Below are 22,824 nucleotides of genomic sequence, written 5' to 3'. Positions count from 1 at the left end.
CTTCAGAACAGCATGTTGCACGGCATCCCAGATATGCTCAATAATGTTTGTGTCTGGGGAGTTTGGTGGCCAGTGGAAGTCTTCAAACTCAGAAGAGTATTCCTGGAGCCATTCTGTAGCAATTCTGGACGTATGGAGTGTCACAGTGTCCTGCTGGAATTCCCAAAGTCTGTCAGAATGCACAATGGAGATGGATGGCTGCAGGTGATCAGACAGGATGCTTACGTATGTGTCACCTGTCAGTGTCATACCTAGAAGTATCATGGGTCTCATGTCATTCCAAAAGCACACGCCCATACCATTACAGTGCCTATACCAACTTGAACAGTGCCCTGCTAACATGCAGGGTCCATGGATTCATGAGGTTGTTTCCTACCCATACATGTGCATCGGCTCGATAAAATTTGAAGCAGGACTCGTCTGACCAGGCAACAATTTTCCAGTAATCAACAGTCCTATGTTGGTGTTGACGGGCCCAGGCGAGGTGTAAAGCTTTTTTGTCATGCAGTCATCAATGGCATATGAGTGGGCTGTAGACTACAAATGCCCATACTGATGATGTTTCGTCGATGGTTTGCATCGTGACTCTTGTTAATGGTGCAGCTCTGAAATCTGCTGTTGTGTGTGGAAGGGTTGCACTTCTGTGACGTTGAACAATTCTCTTCAGTCATTGCAACACTATAGGTGTATAACAAATGGAGTGACTGTGGCTTCCACTTAGGTTTAATTTATATAGTCATACTCTGTATGCCCTTCACTACCATGCATTAATTTTACTTACAGTTCTGCTTGGAGCCCATCGACAGAATCTGGTACATATCATGCGTTACTGACCACAGCCAACGTAAGTTACTCCATTTAAAATGTGCAGCACCAGAATTAATAGGATGTGTTCAGTGAATAATGGTGCGATGACTTGTTCACCTTTTGTTGCTGTCCTCAATGGTGTTTAATGTGTTGTGGCGGGAGGCAGATTGTCATAAATGTAACGAATTGCTGGGACATAGAAACCTTGAAATCACAGCAGGCTTAACTTTATTTCATATTCATTGGTATAAATAAGTACCATATGAGAAGGAAAGCTTGTTTGTATATTTATGCTTTCATGAAACCTGTTGTGTTTACACTACAGCAAGAGGCAAGCTTTTAAGTGCAAACGGCGGGTGTTGACAATACTGTAGAGCATTCCACCTCAAACACTCAGCACAATGAACAAGGAAAAGTTTGCAAGCAATATACTAGAGATCACTGCACTCGCCTAACCAGAGTATGCTGCACTGCCATTGGCTACAGAAGGGAAACACTCACCCTCACATATTGGATTCCAACACCTTTCAATGCACTTCAAAATTTTAGGTTTAATTCGCTGTGTTCACCAATTTTTGCTTTTTTTCTGGGTGAGCACAAATAAAAAGACTCTCAAAAACACTTGTTTTGAAGTATATAATTTGTGTTTGTAGCATGTCAGAAAATAGCTCTTTTACCCTGTACACAAATACCAATTTCAATTTTTTGGTGAGTGTTTACTTGCTGCCACACACCTGTGATTTTTTTTAAAACTAATGAAATTCATTACCACAAAAAATTGTGTAAACATTGTATTGTAGATTTATTTTCATTCACTTGCACAGATTTTATACAAAGTACTGGACAGGGTTACAGTTTTTAATCAAATGTGCCAATTACATATATTTTTGCTTGTATTTTGGTGGTTTTAACATTTTCTTCCATTCTTAATTTCCCTCAATTTTACGTTTTTAATACTGGACCACACAAAAACATAAAACAGAGGTTTCACTGTATTCATTCTGCCACACAAAAGATAAATGATCTGTTTCTGTGTAGATCACATCCTGTAGCATCAGATATAATCTAATGTGAACCCGGTAACTAATGTTAAAAGATATTCTTAGCAGTTCAGGGAATACGCTGAAGTTCCTTCACCCTGCATCCAGACCAAATACAGCAAGCACATGTACTGAAGTGATTGACTGAATTAAATGGTGAGTAATGACAATATTAGCAAGCTCCAGCCTGACTGGCCATGGCAGCTAGAGACAGTGGTTGTGTGTGTGTGTGTGTGTGTGTGTGTGTGTGTGTGTGTGTGTGTGTGTGTGTATGTGTGTGTTTTTAGTTTGGAAGGTGGCGTGTTTGGGTGAAAACTTACTGTTCCAGCAATCTTTCTGTTGTGCCTATTTGTGATTCAATGGGGAGTAGCAATCAATCCTTTCCATTATATTGTCATTATTCCATCCTGGATTCTCCATTGTTTAATTTTGTCAAACAGTGAAAAAGTGCAGGATAGATATCCACGACATGAATCGGTACTGGGTAGTTTTGTTTATTGGAAACCACTACACAATCCCTGGAAATGCAATCTCTCACATAAATTTCTGAAGAGAAATTGAGCAATTATATATGACAAGGTATATGATGCTGCAGAAAGAACCTGGACAAACCCCATACCCCAGTACTGTGGCAGACAAACTCTGCTTTGATGAAATGAACAATTTGATTATGAAAATACAATGGAAAAGAAGCCAATGTGTTGTAACAAACTGTAAGAGATCAGCATGTACCCAGTAACAATACAAGAAATTCAATGTGGGCCTGTGTGTTGAATGTTCTGCTGCTTAGCAAACCAAGTAATTTGTTGTTTTTGATTTGTAATTTGTCCTCATGTTTGATTTGTTTCTATCTGAAGAAAAATATGTAAAACTTATTACATAAATTTACATTTGGCTCTCATTTGAGCTTAGTGTTATGTATAGGGTATGACATATTATATTAAAACTAGAGGGAAAACTTGTTTTCTTTTCACTTTGAATGCTTCTTTTTCAAAGCAAACAACAAGTTATACGTAACAAATATAAAAAAATACAAAAAACGATTCAGGAGCTAATGGGTTCAAATAACACGATCTGAGAGATTCATACCTCATAAACTGCTAAGAGATGGAACTGATCCCCCATGGTACACAAAACAGGTCCGAACGCTGTTGCAGAGGCAACGGAATAGCATGCGAAGTTCAGAAGAACGTGAAATCCCGAAAATTGGCTAAAATTTACAGACGCGCGAAATTTGGCATGGACTTCAATGCGAGATGCCTTTAATAGGTTCCACAACGAAACATTGTCTTGAAATTTGGTAGAAAATCTGAAGAAATTCTGGTTGTATGTAAAGTACACAAGTGGCAAGACGCAGTCAATAGCTTCGCTGCGCAGTGCCGATGGCACTGTAACCGACGACTGTGCCGCTAAAGCGAAATTATTGAATGCAGTTTTCCGAAATTCCTTCACCAGGGAAGACGAATGGAATATTCCAGAATTTGAAACATGAACAGCTGCTAGCATGAGTTTCTTAGAAGTAGATACCTTAGAGGTTGCGAAGCAACTCAAATCGCTTGATACGTGCAAGTCTTCAGGTCCAGATTGTATACTGATTGGGGTTCCTTTCGGATTATGCTAACACAATAGCTCCCTACTTAGCAATCACATACAACGGCTCGCTCACCAATAGATCTGTACCTACAGATTGGAAAATTGCACAGGTCGCATCAGTGTTTAAAAGGGTAGTAGGAGTAATCCATCGAACTACAGACCTATATCATTGACGTCGGTTTGCAGTAAGGATTTGGAGCATATACTGTATTCAAACATTATGAATCACCTCGAAGGGAACGATCTATTGATACATAATCAGCATGGCTTCAGAAAACATTGTTCTCGTGCAATGCAGCTAGCTCTTTATTCACATGAAGTAATGCCGCTATCGACAGGAGATCTCAAATTGATTCCGTATGTCTAGATTTCTGGAAAGCTTTTGACACTGTTCCTCACAAGTGACTTCTAATCAAGCTGCGGGCCTACGGGGTATTGTCTCAGTTGAGCGACTGCATTCGTGATTTCCTGTCAGGAAGGTCTAAGTTTGTTGTAATAGATGGCAAATCATCGAGTAAAACTGAAATGATATCAGGTGTTCCCCAGGGAAGTGTCCTGGGACCTCTGCTGTTCCTGATCTATATAAATGACCTGGGTGACAATCTGAGCAGTTCTCTTAGGTTGTTTGCAGATGATGCTGAAATTTACCGCCTAGTAAGGTCATCTGTAGACCAGTATCAGTTGCAAAGCGATTTAGAAAAGATTGCTGTATTGTGTGGCAGTTTACGCTAAATATCGAAAAGTGTGAGGTGATCCACATGAGTTCCAAAAGAAATCCGTTGGAATTCGATTACTCGATAAATGGTACAATTCTCAAGGCTGTCAATTCAACTCAGTACCTGGGTGTTAAAATTACGAACAACTTCAGTTGGAAAGACCACATAGATAATAGTGTGGGGAAGGCGAGCAAAGGTTGAGTTTCATTGGCAGGACACTTAGAAGATGCAACAAGTCCACTAAAGAGACAGCTTACACTACACTCGTTCGTCCTCTGTTAGAATATTGCTGCGCAGTGTGGGATCCTTACCAGTTGGGAATGACGGAGGACATCGAAAGCGTGCAAAAAAGGGCAGCTCGTTTTGTATTATCACTTAATAGGGGAAAGAGTGTGGCAAACATAATATGCGAGTTGGGAAGTCATTAAAGCAAAGACGTTTTTCGTCGCGGCGAGATCTATTTACGAAATTACAGTCACCAACTTTCTCTTCTGAATGCGAAAATATTTTGTTGAGCCCAACCTACATAGGTAGGAATGATCATCAAAATAAAATAAGAGAAATCAGAGCTCGAACAGGAAGGTTTAGGTGTTCGTTTTTCCCGCCCGCTGTTCGGGAGTGGAATGGTAGAGAGATAGTATGATTGTGGTTCGATGAACCCTCTGCCAAGCACTTAAATGTGAATTGCAGAGTAATCATGTAAATGTAGATGTAGAGTTCTTTTCAGAGACACCAACAATAAGTCTATCCTGTTGCAATAACATAATCTTAAATCAATCCATGATGAACTTGTAGAATAGTGGGGGCTGTTAGTTTGCATAATGAATAATTACCATTGTTGAAATGGTAAGATTGCCTAATTTAGTAAACTCATCTATGTCAATTACACACTGAGGTGACCAAAGTCATGGTATACCTCTTAATATTGTGTCAGACCTCCTTTAGCCCGGTGCATTGCAGCAACTCTATGTGGCATGAACTCAAAAAGTCGGAAGTCGCCTGCAGAAATAGTGAGTCGCACTGCCTCCACAGCTGTCTATAATGGCAAAAATCATGCTGGTGCAGAGTTTTGGGCATAAAATGACCTCTTGATTGTGTCCCATAAATGTTCAATGGACTTCATGTTGCTCGATGTCGGTGGCCAAATCATTCACTCAAATTGTCCAGAATGTTTTTCAAATCAATTGTGAACAATTGTGAGCCTATGATATGGCACATTGTCATCCATAAAAATTCCAATGTTGCTTGGGAACATGAAGTCCATGAATGGCTGCAAATGTTCTACAAGTAGCCAAACATATCTATTTCCAATCAATGATCGGTTCAGTTGGACCAGAGTACCCAGTCCGTTCCACATAAACACAGCCCACACCATTATGGAGTCACCACCAGCTTGCACAGTGCTTCATTTACAACCTGGGTTCATGGTTTCATAGGATCTGTGCCATACTTTAACGCTACCGTCAGCTCTTGCCAATTGAAATTGACACTCATCTGAACAGTCCATCGTTTTCCAGTCGTCTAGGATCCAATCAATATGGTCACGAGCCCAGGAGAGGCGCTGCAAGTGATGCCACGCTGTTAGCAAAGACAGTTGTGTTGCCTGTCTTCTGCCACAGTCCATTAATGTCAATTTTCGCTGCACTGTCCTAATGGATATGTTCATCATATGTCTCACACTGATTTCTGCAGTTACTTCATGCAGTGTTGCTTGTCTGTTAGCAATGACAACTCTACTCAAATGTTGTTATGCGCAGTCATTAAGTGGAGGCCAGTGAGCACTGTGTTTCCTGTTGCGAGAGGTAATACCTGAAATTTGGTGTTCTCAGCACTCTCTTGACACTCTGGATCTCAGTTTATTAAATTCCCTAATGATTTCCAAAATGGAACGTCCCATAAGTTTAGCTCCAGATACCATTCCTTGTTCTAAGTCTGTCAATTCCTGTCACGTGGCTGTAGTTCTGTCCAAAACATTTTCACATGAATCACCCGAGTACAAATAATGGCTCTGCCAATGCACTGCCTCTTTATACCTTAGAAATGTGTTATTACCACCACCTGTGTATGTGCATATCACTATCCCATGACTTTTGTCACCTCACTGTATAATTACAGAAGGAATTTTCAGCTGCACCACTTTCTCTACCTTCCCTCATTTACAGTATAAATTGCATCAGACTCAAGTAAATCACTTATTCTAGCAAAACTGGTATCTGATGTCATTTCGGTGATTACAAAATCGAGTTAGATTTATAAGTCCACTTGCCAATATGACGAACACCCACTGGACTGGGTGCATACAATGATTCAATTGGGGAGGCAGTCATAAAGCTACTGTATGCTCTCCTGAGGCAAGCTGTGCTACAACTGCTGCAAATGATCCTCGATACCCTGGATACTGGCAATAGGATGGAGTTGACATCAGAGCTGGCTCTGCACATTTCTTTGGGTGACAGATCTGGGGATCTTGCTGGCCTCTACATCACACAGACAGTTCATAGAGAGATATGCCTTGTGAGGACAATCATTGTTCTGTTGAAAGTTAGCAACTTGATATCAGCACATGAGAGGTAGCTCACGAGGAAGAGGATGTCCATGCTGTACCCTGGTGTCATCAGTTTTCCCTCAGTAACTACTGGCCATGACCTCAAGTCATATGCAATGGCTCCCCATATCATGATGCCAGGAGTAACTACACTGTGCTTCTCCAAAACATCACGAGAATGGTACATCTCGTCATGTCCCCGTCATATGCACCAGTGACACTTACCCAGAATAGTGCAGAAATATGATTTATTGCTGAACACAATGCGGCAGTAGTCCTTTGCTTCCTGGTCACAGCACCACTACAAGCACTGCCATTTGTATTGTAGTATTAACATCAGCTTAGGCATGGGACATTAATTCCCTAGTCTTGTTACTCCTAGTCTCTGTGCAACAGTGTGGGATGACAGAATGTTGCAAGGTGTCCATTGCTTACCATCTCAGATGGCAGGTGTAGATGTGAGAGGTTACAATGTGCTTGGTGTCAAATACAGCAATCCTCCCATGATGTAGTCACACATGACTGACAGTAAGCTTGTAAACTAGTATGCCTGCACTTATGTTCCCATGCAGTACAACACTGAGCCACTGTCACATACAAATGCCCCACAAATCTGGATACTGCAAGATTCGACGAGCTGGTTAAATTAAAACCCACACCGAGGCTCCTTTGAAACTCTGCCAGGTGCTCACAAAGCTGCTTCACACAAGGATGCACCACATATTCCTGTACTTCACAGCGATTTCTCACTATCTTATGCTCTTCGTGCTCCTTATACAAAGGTCACTTGATAAGTCTGGTAATTTTCATGAAAGAATGGAACATTTTTGTTACACCTTCATGGCTCATTAGCTTTATTATTCCAAGGTTTGTATAAAGAATTTCCAACACTGTACAGCATAAGTTTCACTGCTAAAACTCGTCTGAATTGGTCAGTGTGCAGACTGTGACTAAAAATAGAGAAAATGGAGTTTCATGCTGTAATTAAACATTTTCATTTGAAGGTTTAGACTGCTGTACAAATCAAAACAGAATTGGATGAAGTTCACAAGGACTCTGCACCATCACTGAAGACCATTTACTTTTGGATTAATGAATTTAAATGTGGCCGGACAACAACTACTGAACACTAAATGTGCTCCAGCTATCCAATTGGAGTCACCACATAGCAAACCAGTGACAAAGTCTGTGATATGGTAAAGCAACACTGCCTAATAAAAACTCTTGAGGTTGCTGCAACTATATGCATCTTAACTGAGCGAATGCATAGTATGCTACACAGATAAGTGGCTACGAAGAAGATGTATGCGAGTTGGGTGAGGAAATTGCTCACAGCCGACCAAAAGTGCATCCAGTACAATGTTTTAACATAATGTCTGGCGATGTTTAGTCATAAACTGCAAAACTTTTTGTTCCAATTTGTGACTGAGACGAGACCTGGATCCATCATCACACACCCAAACCAAAACAATGGACAAAGGCTGGTGAACGTGCACCAAGAAGGCAAAGATCATTTTGTCAGTGGGTAAAGTTATGGCCTCCGCTTTTTGGAACCCCCAAGAAATGATCTTCAAGTAATACTTTAAAAAAGGCAGAACCATAACTGGACCCTATCATACTTCATTGCTGGACTGTCTAAAATTTGCATTAGCTGAAAAGACCAATGTTGGCATGTAAAAAACTGTTCTTTCACAATGATACTGCACCACCCCACACGCCCGTGATAAAATAGTGGAACTGCATGAGTTTGGCCTCAAACTGGTTCATCATCTGCCCTATTCACCAGACTTAGGCCCAAGTGACTTCTTCCTGGTTCCTAGCTTGACACTTTAGCTAGCTATGAAGAAATTTTCATCAAATGGGAAGTGACAGTTGCCATCAATGAGTATTACACAGAATTGATAAACCTATATTCCCGATGTGATGAAAAAGCTGGAGATAATCACTGGACCCAATGTATATTCCTCAAGCTATACTGAGAAGTAAGGTGAATTGTAAATGAGAAAAACTTTTTTCTTGCTTTTTACCAGACTTACCAAACCACCGGTGTATAACCAACCAGGGCCAGTAACAACACTAAACAGAAGCGATGTTATTGCATTCTTACGAATTTCAACCTGCCACAAAGAATTGCAGCTATCTTCATTTACATACCAGCCATGTGTGTATGTGTATAAAGTTACACTGACATCCAATCGTGTCTTCTGTGTGCTTCACTTTTCTGTTTGGCAATGTATTTTAAACATTTCAAATCCCCAGATCAAAACGTATTTTTGAAAGTGCTGTAAACTTACTTTTTGAGGCAGTTTGTAATTAGCAGATGCACATCTTGGCGTTCATCCAATAACAACATGGCACCTAGGTACCCTATTCGCTTGTCGGTAAAGCGTGGAGAGGCAATCAGTTTTAGACATTCAAGTTGACCGAAATGGGCAGGGTACCTGTAAAACAATTTTATGAATATTAAATCCTTTTATGTATTCTGAATACGTTTACACAACACACTTACTAAAAGCATATAGACAGGCTATTAACATGAGATAGATGATGACATTAAAAACACTAAATATACTGATTTTGAGGAGTTTGCTTCATCCCAACAAATAACTTCATTAAAAAGTAACTGATGTGCACAATGGCCCCCAAAATTCTCGTACTACGCAAAGGACTATAGCATATTTTATAGAAACATTTCACCTGTCTTTGTTATACTGTAAGGTTCTGAATGAAATACAAACAACTATATGTAATTGCTCACCATATAGGTGAAGCACTGAGTGATTAAGAGTCACAAAGTGTAAAATCAAGCACATCTAAGTACAGTGTGAGTGTGTGATGGCTAAAATTTACGTTGTTGGAATCCACTGACCTATAAGAGAACTCCAAAGAAAAGGAAATGCATTTTGGGTCTAAAAATATAATTTTTTAGTGTATCTGCGTATGAGAAAAGTGATTTGGCAGGTGTATAAGATTGTGAGGAGGGAATGCAATATGTTTGAACTGTAGAAAGCAGGTAGGGAAAGGAACAGGAAGAGAAAACTTCTATATACTGATACAGACTTTTAAAAAAATAAATAAAAAATAAATAAATGAGAAGTTGGATTGATGGAAGATGCATCCTTTCTGAACTACTGTTCCACTTGGAAATGGTAGAATATCTACAATATAAACCACCTCAGAATGCCAAAAATTGCAAAATTCTAAAGTAGGGTTGCTCATTATCAATGCTGATAGTCTATAATAGATTAGTATAAGGGTAGTCTTATATTTACAGATGAAGTTTTGGAAAATGAGGCTTGTGCAGATTTATTTTGAAGTATTCGGAAGGATTAGAGGGGGGGACAGTGCCACCAGCTTGGCTGCGAACTACGATGAATTGGGGGATGAGGGGTGGGGGTGGGGTGGAGGAAACTAGTGAGATGGCTGCAAATTTCATAATGCTGTCAAACATGGAAATGTATACAACATACCTTGGCTGTTTATTAACAGCCAACACATTTAAAATTGGACAACCAACCAACAACACCGTCCAACTCAGCAGGATACTGTTAAAGTCTACACAGGAGCCAGTGACTGACTTATGTGTTTCGTGCAGCAATAGTGTCAATTCTCACTGTGAGGCTTGAGGGGAACAAAAGGAGGTGTCAGCTGCTGGTTCTAAGCAGCCAATTAAAAAGCAGGGGCACATGAAAGCTGCATCACTAATTCTTTTATTATTGCAAGGGCCAGTTGCAGGGCCAACAAGAATGTCATCCATCTGTATGCTGAGTAAGACTACATAGTCATAAGAAACACAGGCGTGAAATGCACTATTTATTCGGAAAAAAAAAAAACAGCTGTGTTCGCTGATACCAACACAACCACAATGTCAAAAATCACAACATATTTGGAAGAAACAGCCAAATATTTCTGAGTTTTTTCCCTCCTTGCATTATCAAAATGTAATTTAGAAAAGGTGTGAAGTTAACATTTTAGGCAGGTACATAATATCAATAAAAAATCATGTTGTTCTTGTCTTCAGTCCAGAAACTGGTTTGATGTAGCTCTCTCTCCATGCTGCTCTATCCTGTGCAAGCTGCTTCATCTCTAAGTACTGCAGCCTACATCCCTCTGAATCCGTTTAGTGTATTATCTCTTGGGCTCCCTCTACAATTTCTACCATCCACGCTTTCGTCCGATACTAAATTGGTGATTCCCTGATGCCTCAGAGTGTGTTCTACCAACTGACCCCTTCTTCTAGTCAAGTGGTGCCACGAATTCCTCTTCTCCCCAATTCTATTCAGTACTTTCTCATTACTTACTTGATCTACCCATCTAATCTTCAGTAATCTTCTGTAGCACCACATTTCGAAAGCTTCTGCTCTCTTCTTGTCTAAACTATTTATCGTCCACATTTCACTTCCATACATGGCTACACTCCATACAAATACTTTCAGAAACGACTTCCTGACATTCAAATCTGTACTCTATGTTAACAAATTTCTCTTCTTCGGAAACTTTCCTTGCCATTGCCAGTCTACACTTTGTATCCTCTCTACTTCGGCCGTCATCAGTTATTTTGCTCCCCAAATAACAAAACTCCTATACTACTTTAAGTGTCTCATTTCTGATCTAATTCCTGATTTAATTTGACTACATTCAATTATGCTCGTTTTGCTATTGTTGATGTTCATCTTATATTCTCCTTTCAAGACACTGTTCATTACATTCCACTGCTCTTCCAGTTTCTTTGCTGTCTCTGACAGAATTACAATGTCATCGACAAACCTCAAAGTTTTTATTTCTTCTCCATGGATTCTATTCCCTACTCCAAATTTTTCTTTTGTTTCCTTTACTGCTTGCCCAATATACAGATTGAATAACATCGGGGATAGGCTAAAACCCTGCCTCACTCCCTTCTAAATCACTGCTTCCTTTTCATGAGCCTTGAATGTTATAACTGCCATATGGTTTCTGTACAAATTATAAATAGCCTTTCGTTCCTTGTATTTGACCCCTGCCACCTTCAGAATTAGAAAGAGAACACTCCAGTCAAAATCGTCAAAAGCCTTCTCTAAGTCTACAAATGCTAGAAATGTAGGTTTGCCTTTCCTTAATCTATCTTCTAAGATGAGTCGCAGGGTCAGTATTGCCTAAAATGTTCCAACATTTCTATGGAACCCAAGCTGTTCTTCCCGAAGGTCAGCTTCTACCAGTTTATCCATTCACCTGTAAAGAATTCGTGTTAGTATTTGGTAGCTGTGACTTATTAAACAGATAGTTCGATAATTTTCACACGCGTCAACACCTGCTTTCCTTGGGATTGGAATTTTTATTTCCTTCTTTAAGTCTGAGGGTATTTTACCATTTTCATACATCTTGCTCACAAATGGTAGAGTTTTGTCAGGGTTGGCTCTTCCAAGGCTATCAGTAGGTCTCATGGAATGTTGTCTACTCCGACGGCCTTGTTTCGACTTGCTCTGTCAAACTCTTCACGCATTATCATATCTCCCGTTTCATCATCATCTACATCCTCTTCCATTTCCATAATATCACCCTTATGTACATCGCCCTTGTACATACCCTCTATACACTTCTTCCACCTTTCTACTTTCCCTTCTTTGCTTAGTACTGGTTTCCCATATGAGCTCTTCATATGCGTACAAGTGGTTCTCTTTTCTCCATGGGTCTCTTTAATTTTCCTGCAGGCAGTATCTACCTTACCCCTAGTGATATATGACTCTACATCCTTACATTTGACCTCTATCTATCCCTGCTTAGCCATTTTGCATTTTCTGTTGATCTCATTTTTGAGACATCTGTATTCCTTTTTGTCTGCTTCATTTACTGCATTTTTATAGTTTCTCCTTTCATCAATTAAATTCAATATTTCTTTTGTTACCCAAGGATTTCCACTATCCCTCATCTTTTTACCTACTTGATCCTCTGCTGACTTCACTATTTCATCTCTCAAAGCTACCCATTCTTCTTCTACTGTATCTCTTTCACCCGTTCTTGACAATCATTCCCGAATGCTCTCTCTGAAACTCTCTACAGCTTCTGGTTCTGCAGTTTCTTCAGTTTTAATCTACAGTTCATAACCAATAGATTGTGGTCAGAGTCCACATCTGCCCCTGGAAATGTCTTACAATTTAAAACCTTGTCCCAAAATCTCTGTCTTGCCATTATATAATCTATCTGAAACCTCCCAGTGTCTTCAGGCCTCTTCCATATATACAGCCTTCTTTCATGATTCTTGAACCAAGTGTTAGCTATGATTAAGTTACGCCCTGTGTAAAATTCTGCCAGGTGGCTACCTCTTTCATTCCTTACCCCCATTCCACATTCACCTCCTACTTTTCCTACTCTTCCTTTTCCCACTATCAAATTCCAGTCCCCCATGACTATTAAATTTTGATCTCCCTTCACTAATCGAATAATTTCTTTTACCTTATCATGCATTTCATCAATCTCTTAGTCATCTGCAGGTTATAACAGTTTATAACAACGAAAACAATTTTTGACAGAATATATTTAATTGGATAGACAAAAAAACCTGCTCCGCAAGAGGCGGCAGAACACACACATAAAAGACGGTTGTAATTAGACACACTTTTGGAGCCAGTGGCTCTTTCTTCAGGCTGAAGGGTTGAAGGGGAAGGAAGACAGGTGATGGAAAAGGACTGGAGAGATTTACGAAAATTTTTTAGGGAAATCACTTGGAACTGCAGATCAGGGGAGACTTATCGCATGGGATGGAATGAGAAGGATAGACTGATTGTTGGGGACTGCATCACATGAGATTTGAAAACCTGATAGCTTCAAGGTGGAAGACAGGATAATATGCAAAACAGATATTACTGCTTAAACATCACGCATGAATTAGTAAGTGTGAAAAGCTAAGTGCATTGTACGTAACAGAGGTGGGAGGCAGGCAGTGAAAATTGACGGGTAAGACAATGAAAGATATAGAAAACTAAAATGGAGTGAAGAAAAGAGTAGTTAGTGTGAAGAAATGCTGACACGGAAGGAATTAATGTAAATTAAGGCCAGTTGGGTGGTATGAACCAACAACATATTATATCGCTAGTTCCCACCTGCCAGGATAGTGATCACTCCTTCAGCAAGGTCCAGACAGGCACTTGGGGGTAGGTGTTTGTTAGTTATTGGGAGCTCCAATGCTAGGCGGATCATGGAGCCCCTCAGGAACATAGCGGCTAGGGCAGGGAAGAAGTCCAACATTCACTCAGTGTGCTTGGTGGGGAGCCTTGTCCGAGATGTGGAAGAGGCTCTTCTGATGGCTATCGAGCATGCAGGGTGCAGCCAGCTGCAGATTGTTGCAGATGTCTGTGCCAACAATGCCTGCCGTCTGAGTTCCGAGGAAATCCTTGGGTCCTTTCTACAGCTGGCTAAATTGGCGAGGGCAGCCTCCATCTCACAGGTAGTGGAGGCCAAGCTCATGATCTGCAGCATCATACCCAGGGTGGACCGGGCTCCTCTGGTTTGGAGTCGAGCGGAGAATCTCAACCAGAGGCTACGTCGACACTGTGACGAAAATGGTTGTAGATTCTTGGGATGGAAGGTTGTAGTACACCCCTCTATATATCAGGGGTGCACTACACACAGGAAGCAGCTACATGGGTAGCACAGTACTTCTAGCATGCACATTGGGGTTTTTTAGTTTAGGTTCCTCCCCAGGGGAAACAAGCTGTTGGCCTGAAAAATTACCAGTTCATGACACTGATGTGGGTGTGCCAACTGTAAAAATGGTTAATTCGCCTAAACAGGTCATTCCAAAGGATTAAAATATGCTTAATCTCACGTAAGTAAATTGTCGGAGTGTCTGTAGCTAGATCCCCATGTTACTTTCCGAAATAAACAGTAACAATGCCAATATTGTATTAGGTACCAAAAGCTGGTAGAAACCAAACACAAATAGCAGTGAAATTTTGAACTCCGACTGGACAATGTGTAGGAAGGATAGGATTGATACTAAGGGAGGTGGTGTGTTCACTGCAGTTGAAAGCTGTTTGAACGCAGTTGAGATCGATACTGGGTCGGACTGTGAAATAGTCTGAGCAAAGCTGTCAATCACCCAAGGAGCGACGGATGTATTAGGATGTTTTTATAGACCACCAGCATCCATAACAAACACTGCAGAATGTTTCAGGGGAAGTCATGAGTACATAGGAAATAAAAATCCAAATTGTCCATTAGTTATTGGTGGAGACTTTAATCTGGCATCCATTGACTGGAAAAATTACAAGTTTATCACAGGGGCAGAAGCAAAGTTTCATGGGAAGTTATTCTAGGCGCGGATACAACCTTGAGCAATTGATTAGAAAATCAACTCAAGATGAGAACATAGATATCTTGCTGACAAACAGACCTGATCTTTTTGAGGAAATTAATCTAGAAGAAGGTATTAGCGACCATAATGTCGTAGATTCTATGTCAGTGGAAGTTGCAAAAAACCAAAGAAACAGCAGAGAGTTTTCTTGTTTGGGAAAGCAAATAAAAGTGTCATTAATGAATATCTTAACATTGGGCGCCAAACATTCAACACGAGACACAAAGATATTGAGCATCTTTGGTTGGAATTTAAAGGTATTGTCCACCATGTACTAAAGAAGTATGTGCCCAGCAAAAATATAGGGGAGGAAAAGGATCCACCTTGGTACATCAAACATATTAGGAAGTTGCTGAGAAAGTGGAGAATTTTGCACAGTCTTTTTAAACGTAGTCACTGCCCTCTGCAGATTCTAATAAAGAACCCCAAAAAATTTTGGTCATACATAAAATCTATAAACGCTACAAATAATTCAATTACCTTCTTGTGCTGACAGTACGGGTAATGTCACTGATGATGATAAACAGAAGGTCGAACTTCTAAACCTAGCTTTCAAGAACTCATTTACGATGGAGGACTACAGCACCATTCACCCTTTCAATTATCGGACAAACGCAAGGATGGCTGACATAGTGGGGATTGTAAAACATCTCAAGACACCAGGAAGGCATTTGGCCCAGACGGTGTCCCCGTAAGATTATATGTTGACTATGCTACAAATATAGCACCATTCTTATCCATCATCTATCAGAGGTCATTGGAACAGCGGAAAGTTCCACGGGACTGGCAGAAGTCCCAGGTCATAGCAATCTATAAAAAGGATAGAAAAACGGATGCACATAATTACCTGCCAATTTCACTGATGTCAATTTGTTGTAGAATCATGGAACATATTTTGTGTTCGGACATAATGACCTTTTTAGACTCTGAGAAGCTCATCTGCAGAAACCAGCACGGTTTTAGGAAACAGCGGTCATGTGAGACACAGCTGGCCCTCTTTTTGGATGATATACAAGAGGTTCTAGATACCGACTCCAAGGTTGATGCCATATTTCTCAAATTTTGGAAGGTGTTCAACTCAGTTCCACACTGTCGCTTGCTCCAAAAAGTGTGTGCTTATGATCTATCCGACGACATATGTGGTTGGATAGAAAGTTTTCTAACAGACAAGGAGCAGTATGACTTCAACAGAAACAAGTGTAACTTCAGGTGTAATATGTGCACTGCTTTTTACCATTTACATAAACAATCTGGTTGATGATATTGACAGTGGCATTAGACTGTGACGATGATGCTGTAGTCTACAGGAAAGTAGTATTACACGAAAGTTGTGAACAAATCAATGAGGATTTGCACAAAATAAAGGTGTGGTGTAATGACTGGCAGTTATCTCTCAGTACTAGAAAGTGTAACCTAATGTGTACAACAAGAAAAAATCCCCATTAATGTACGAGTACAAAATAAATGCCCAGTCTTTGAAAGCGGTAACACCAGTCAAGTACATTGATGTGACTATTCGAATGATCTCAAATGGAATGATCAGATTACACAAGTAACGAGCAAGGCGAACTCTAGATTGCAGTTTATTGGTAGAATCCTGAAGCAATGCAGCACTTCAACAAAGGAAATAGTTTGCAGTATGTTTAGTTCATCCAGTCTTAAGAGTACTGTTCGTCGGTATGGGGGCCTTACCAGTTGGGTCTGATTCAAGAGATTGAGAAGGTCCAAAGAAGAGCGACAAGATTCGTTTAGCCATTGCGAGAGCGTTACAAATATCACAGAAAGTTTGAAGTTGGACACACTTGCAGATACACTGCACACTAAACGGAAGGGGCTGCTCACTAAATTCCGAAATCCGATCTTCGCCGAGGATGCAGAGCATATATTATTACCATCAACTTTCAAATCGCGCATTGATCACCGTTCAAAGGTAAGGAAAATTAGAGCTTGTACTGAAGAGTTCAGACAGTCGTTTTTCCCTCACGCAATACACGAGTGGAACAGAGGGAGGGGAAATATGGCTTTGGCACGAATTGTGCCCTCCGCCACATACCGCTTGGTGGCTAGCGGAGTATGTAAGTAGATGTAGATGCACTTCTGAGAAATTGGTGTCTGAGGGAGGAGTCAAGATGAAACAGGTGCCAAGATCACAATTGTCATGTTGAAAAGCATGTTCTGCAACAGGATATTGAGTGTTGCCAGTATACACTCTCTGTCTATGCCCATCCATCCTAATAAATAATCTGGTGGTAGTCAGCCCAATGTAAAAGTCCAAGCAGTATTTACATAATAACTGGTATATGATGTGTTGTTTCACAGGTGATACTGTACGTTTTGTTGAATACAGGGCTGGTATAGCTGGTTGTCTTGCAATAGGGACAGTCTCAGGGATACGAGCCATAGGATAGGGAGATGGGTGCAGAAGGAGCATTAGGTTTGACAAGGATATTGCGAAGATTGGGAGGGAAACGAAAAGCTATTCTAGGTGTCGAGGGAAAATTTTCAGATAGAATGGCTCTCATTTCAGGGTATGATTTTAAAAAAGTCATTCCCCTGTCGATGTAGCTGATTAATACATTCCACACAAGGACAACGAGTCACCAGAGGTGTGCTCCAAAGTTGTTTTTTGGATTGGATTGGATGTGATGGCCCAGGAAATCTGCTCTTGAACTAGACCGGTGGGGTAATTATGTGCAGTGAAGGCTGAGGTAAGAATAGTGGTGTATTGCTGTAAAGAATTTGCATCTGAACGAATATATTTGCCTCAGAAGTCAAGGCTTTATGGGAGGGAACGTTTAACATAGAAAGGATGGAAACTGTCAAAATGTAAGTACTGTTGTTTGTTCATAGGTTTAATGTGGATGAAAGTGTGTAGCTGGCCTTCGTTGGGGATGAGATCAATATCAAGGAAAGTGGTATGGGATTCGGGATAGGAGCACGTGAAATTTAATTGGGAGAAGGTATTCAGAGATTCCAAGAATTTGAACAAGTCAGCCTCACCACAACTCAATGGGGTAAAGATGTTATCAATGCATCTAAACCAAACCAGGGGCTGAGACTTACGAATTCCACGAAAATGCCCAGCAAGCGATGCATGAAAAGGTTGGCATAGGAAGGAGCCATCCTGGTTCCCATGGCCATACCCTTAATCTGTTTGTATGTCTGCATCTCAAAGGTGAAGTAGTTGATGGTAAGTATAAAGTTTATTAAGGTGAGTAGGAAGGCTGTCATAGATTTGGAATCATGTGAGTGCTGACTGAGGAAATGTTCAGGAGCAGGCAGACGAACAGAGGAATAGAGGGAGATGGCATCACGGGTGACAACCAAGGTAAGTGGTGGGAGTGGGACAGGCATGGATTTCAGATGAGGGGTTGTGGGTGCTGATCAACTAGGGCAGATATACATTCAGTGGGTGGTTTGAATCCAGCAAGTATTGGACAGCCAGTATGATTGAGTTTGTGGATCTTAAGAATAAGGTAAAAGGTGGGGGTGCGCGGTTTGGGTAGGGTGAGAAGTTCTATGGACTGAGGTGTTACTCCGTCTGAGGGGCCTAAAGTTTTAAGAAGCGACTGCAGGTGAGTTTCAATCACAGGAAAGGGATCTCGATGGCAGACTCTGTCCGTAGAGATGTCAGACAGCTGTTGTAGACCTTCACCAACATACTCCTTTGGTCAAGTACTTCGGTGGTAGAACCTTTGTCTGCTGGGAGGATAATGATGGAGTCATAAGGTTTTAGGGAATATAGAGCCTGAAGTACAACAGAGGACAGTTTAGTGTCATGTTGTAGCGACCCGAGGAAGGTTTGTGAAGCAATTCTGGATGTGAGGAATTCTTGGAATTTTGTGGTGGTGGTGGATCAAGTTGGGATCGTGGTCTGAACTGTTCAAGTCAAGGTTAATTACCAGGTTTGCCGTTGCAAAGGTTTTCCAACTGGGTTCCACAGTGAAATTTCTAATTAATATTATGTGTGAAGAAAAGTAGGTTCTTCACCAAAGCAGCATTCTGAAATGCAGGTTTCGGCCTGAAAGTTGGATCCTTAGATAAGACAAATAATTCAGGAGGGGAGAGTGCTTAAGACGAGCGGTTGAGGACACTGTACTGTTGTGATTGGTTCTTGTGATTATGGATTATTCTTGTTGTGGGAGGAAGTGGTGAAGGCTGTGGGATGGTAAGGAGGTTGGCCAAGCTCAGTTTGTAGGAGAGGAGTGATGGTTTGATCCCTTTCCTGTGATTGAAACTCACCTGCAGTCGCTTCTTAAAACTTTAGGCCCCTCAGAAGGACTAACACCTCAGTCCATAAAACTTCTCACCCTACCCAAACCGCTCACTCCCGCCTTTTACCTTCTTCCTAAGATCCACAAACTCAATCATCCTGGCTGTCCAATACTTGCTGGATTCAAACCACCCACCAAATTAATATCTGCCCTTGTTGATATGCACCTGCAACCCATACTACAAAGATGCAACTCTTATATCAAAGATACCAACCATTTCCTAGAACATCTCAAATCTATACTTGGCCCACTCCCATGACACACCTAGCTTGTCACCACTAATGTCAACTCCCTCTATACCAACATCCCCCAGGTACATGGCCTGCCGGCTGCTGAACATTTCCTCAGTCAGTGCCCACTGATTCCAAATCTATGACATCCTTCCTACTCACCTTAATCAACTTTATACTTACTATCAACTACTTCACCTTTGAGATGCAGACATACAAGCAGATCAGGGGTATGGCCATGGGAACCAGGATGGCTCCTTCCTATACCAACCTTTTCATGCATCGCTTGGACGACAATTTCCAGGGATTCATAAGTCTTCAGTCCCTGGTTTGGCTTAGATGCACTGATGACATCTTTACCTCATGGACTAATGGCGAGGCTGACCTGTTCAAATTCTTGGAGTCTCTTAATACCTTCTCCCAATTAAATTTTGCCCACTACACCTAGAACAGCTTTTCACTGCTCTCCCAATCTCTGCAATATTGTTGTCAGACCCGGTGCTCCTTTCTCCCTACCCTATGGCTCCTACCCTTTTGACCATCCCTGTTGCAAGACTTGCTCTATTCACCCTTCTACCACCACCTACAGCAGCCCTGCAACTGGCAAAATATACCCTATCAAATGGAGAGCCACCTGTGAAACAACACGTCATACACCAGCCGTTACGTAAACACTGTTCGGCCTTATATATTGGCATGACTACCACCAAATTGTCAATTAGGATGAATGGGCATAGGCAGAGGGTGTGTACTGGCAACATGCAATATCCTGTTGGAGAGCATGCCCCTGCAACGTGACAGTCATGACTTCAGCACCTGTTTCACCACACGCGCCATCTTGATTCTTCCCTCAGACACCAATTTCTCAGAACTCTGCAGGTGTTAATTAGTTCTACAATATGTCCTTGGTTCTTGCCATCCAACTGGCCTTAATTTACATTTTCTTTCATCTCAGCATTTCTTCAGAGTAAACACTCTTTTCTTCACTCTGTTTTAGTTTTCTACATCTTTCATTGTCTTACCCGTCTATATTTCACTGCCTCCTCCCGTCCCTGTTACGTACAATGCACTTAGCTTTTTACACTTATTAATTCATGCATGACGTTTAAGCAGTAGTCCCCAACAATCATCTTCTCATCTTGTTGGTAATTCTCCCCTGACTTTCAGTTCTGTGGGACTTTCCTGAAATTTGGATTGAAGGAGGTGGTGGTGGTGGTGGTGGTGGTGGTGGTGGTGGTGGTGTGTGGTTTCATGCCACAACAAATCACTGCTGTTATCTGAGCCAAAGGTGGACATTCCGGGTCTTAGGTAGGTGGTCATAATGTTCTGGCTGACCAGTGTATCAGTGAATGTAGGCACTTCATCCCTTCTAGGAATCAAGGAACTTGACGATTTTTGACTGTTAGTGGCATTGATGCTTGCATGATCTCAGTTCCAGGGATTTCAAGAATGTTTTAATTTCATGTTTGAAGTCAGATAACAACTGACAAAAGAAATGTACAATTTTTTTTCATGTGATGTAGTTACAAACTAACAGCTTTTGGATTTTTCCTGTACTGTGAAACCCTGCCTCTCGACAAATTTCATGATTCTAGGTCTATGGGAAGTATCATGTAGGTTTTGATAAGTAGGTTTGCAAGTCTCAAAATAAGTGATATAAATGGTCTTATCTTTTGACTGAACTGACTTGATGGCTAATGTTTATTACACGCCAAGAGTCCATGGACCACAGAATGTGGCATAAACTTCAACCTGCCATGTCTACCCATTCCTGAGAAATAGAATTTTGAACACAGACAGACTGACAACAAAGTGATCTTATAAAGGTTTCATTTTTACCGACTGATGTATGGAATCCTAAAAATGTTGTGTGTGTTTATGTGTGGAGGAGGGATTTGTATCATACACAGATAAACACAGTATATATAAAAAAATAGAGGCAATGAGGGAACCAAAGAACTCTACTGATGTGGGAATTGTTTGTCATGGACAAAATATCTGCCCCATATGGTTTGGTAGTCTAGTAGTAACTGAACATGAACAGTAGCTGAGTTGGATGCTGAATGAAAAGACAGTGAGTTATCTGGTGACTATAATTAGAACATGTGCTATCTGATGACTATAATATACACATTAACAAACAGAAAACTGAGACTGTGGTGGGTGCAGCATGAAGGCATGGACCAGAGACTTTTGAAGATTTCGGAATAGAAGAATTTCAGAGAGAATAAGCAAGAGAGATTGACAACTGCGTAATACAAAAATTGACAACTGTGTGATACAAAAAGACAAATTTCTATGAAAAGGCACAGCTGCTAACAAAGTAAGAAATTAATGAAGGGACCAGAATAGGATTAATGAAAACTATGATTCAAGCACAGGGAGCAAAACATGGGCAATGGGGAGGGAGGACTGAAATGAAATGATTAACAGCTTTTGAAATAGAGTGTTACATGAGAATCTGTAAGGCCAAGTGAACTGATCAAGTAAGGAACAGAGCATTCTATACCTACTCAGTGAAAAAAGGTCAACTACAGACCTCAGTGAAACAGGGAGAGTAGCTGTGAATATTTTATGAACCGGGTCATCACTGTAGTGGTAGCATGAATGAGTCAGATGAGCAGTCCTACAAGTAACGGATATAATGTGGGATGCAACAGCTATGCTGGAATGAAGATAATAACTGGTAACTGACATGAAAGAGAGTGGCATAAAGCTACTCTAAGCAACAACAAACATTCTCACTGAAAGTATTCAGAAAATCAGCAAAGTTCAGAAGGATTCAAATGTTTCAAGAAGTATTTTAAACTACTTCCAAAACAAGAGATGAACACTGTATGTGACTAATGAGCTAATTTTTACATATTCTTGTCAATCAGCTTGACAACCATGCTGTTCTTAAAAGTAAATTTCTAAACAGATGTTTAGCTTCTGAGAATATTCTAGAATGACATACCCAAGCATATGAATGTAAAGAAGTTTTGCTATATTACGACATCGCCACACGCTATCCTCTTCTCGGAATGTTGAGCGTATATAGGCACACTCTTTATTGATGACAGCTCTCTCTTCTGCTGCTGTCCTGGCTGCACGTATCTGACGTATTAAATCTCGCAGCCGCATAGGTGTAGGCATTCGCACTGAAACATAGAATATTAATATATATTTTTTAAAAACAGCAGTACTTTTAATTATGAGACTATAAGCCAAGGGAGGAAACCAAGGAATGTTCCGAGAGTTGACGCATCTGATCTCCATGGGAAGTAGTCAAGAATAGTTGAACTTATCAT

The 22,824-nt window shown here is 40.8% G+C and overlaps 1 protein-coding gene across 9 annotated transcripts in view; it reads right to left on the bottom strand.

Annotated features, from left to right (window-relative positions):
- Window positions 1-22,824, bottom strand: part of LOC126350377 (AP-1 complex subunit gamma-1) — a 157,074-nt gene that overhangs the window by 114,314 nt on the left and 19,936 nt on the right. For all 9 annotated transcript variants that reach the window (XM_050002510.1, XM_050002509.1, XM_050002512.1 and 6 more), the window contains 2 exons: window positions 22,491-22,674; window positions 8,996-9,142 (listed from right to left, as the gene is read on the bottom strand). In XM_050002510.1, coding sequence (XP_049858467.1) covers window positions 8,996-9,142; window positions 22,491-22,674 — 331 coding nt within the window. The remainder of the gene's footprint in view (window positions 1-8,995; window positions 9,143-22,490; window positions 22,675-22,824) is intronic.

This window comes from Schistocerca gregaria, chromosome 1 (genome assembly GCF_023897955.1).
Source record: "Schistocerca gregaria isolate iqSchGreg1 chromosome 1, iqSchGreg1.2, whole genome shotgun sequence".
Classification (NCBI taxonomy): domain Eukaryota; kingdom Metazoa; phylum Arthropoda; class Insecta; order Orthoptera; family Acrididae; genus Schistocerca; species Schistocerca gregaria.
This window is presented reverse-complemented; position numbering and strand designations above follow the sequence as displayed.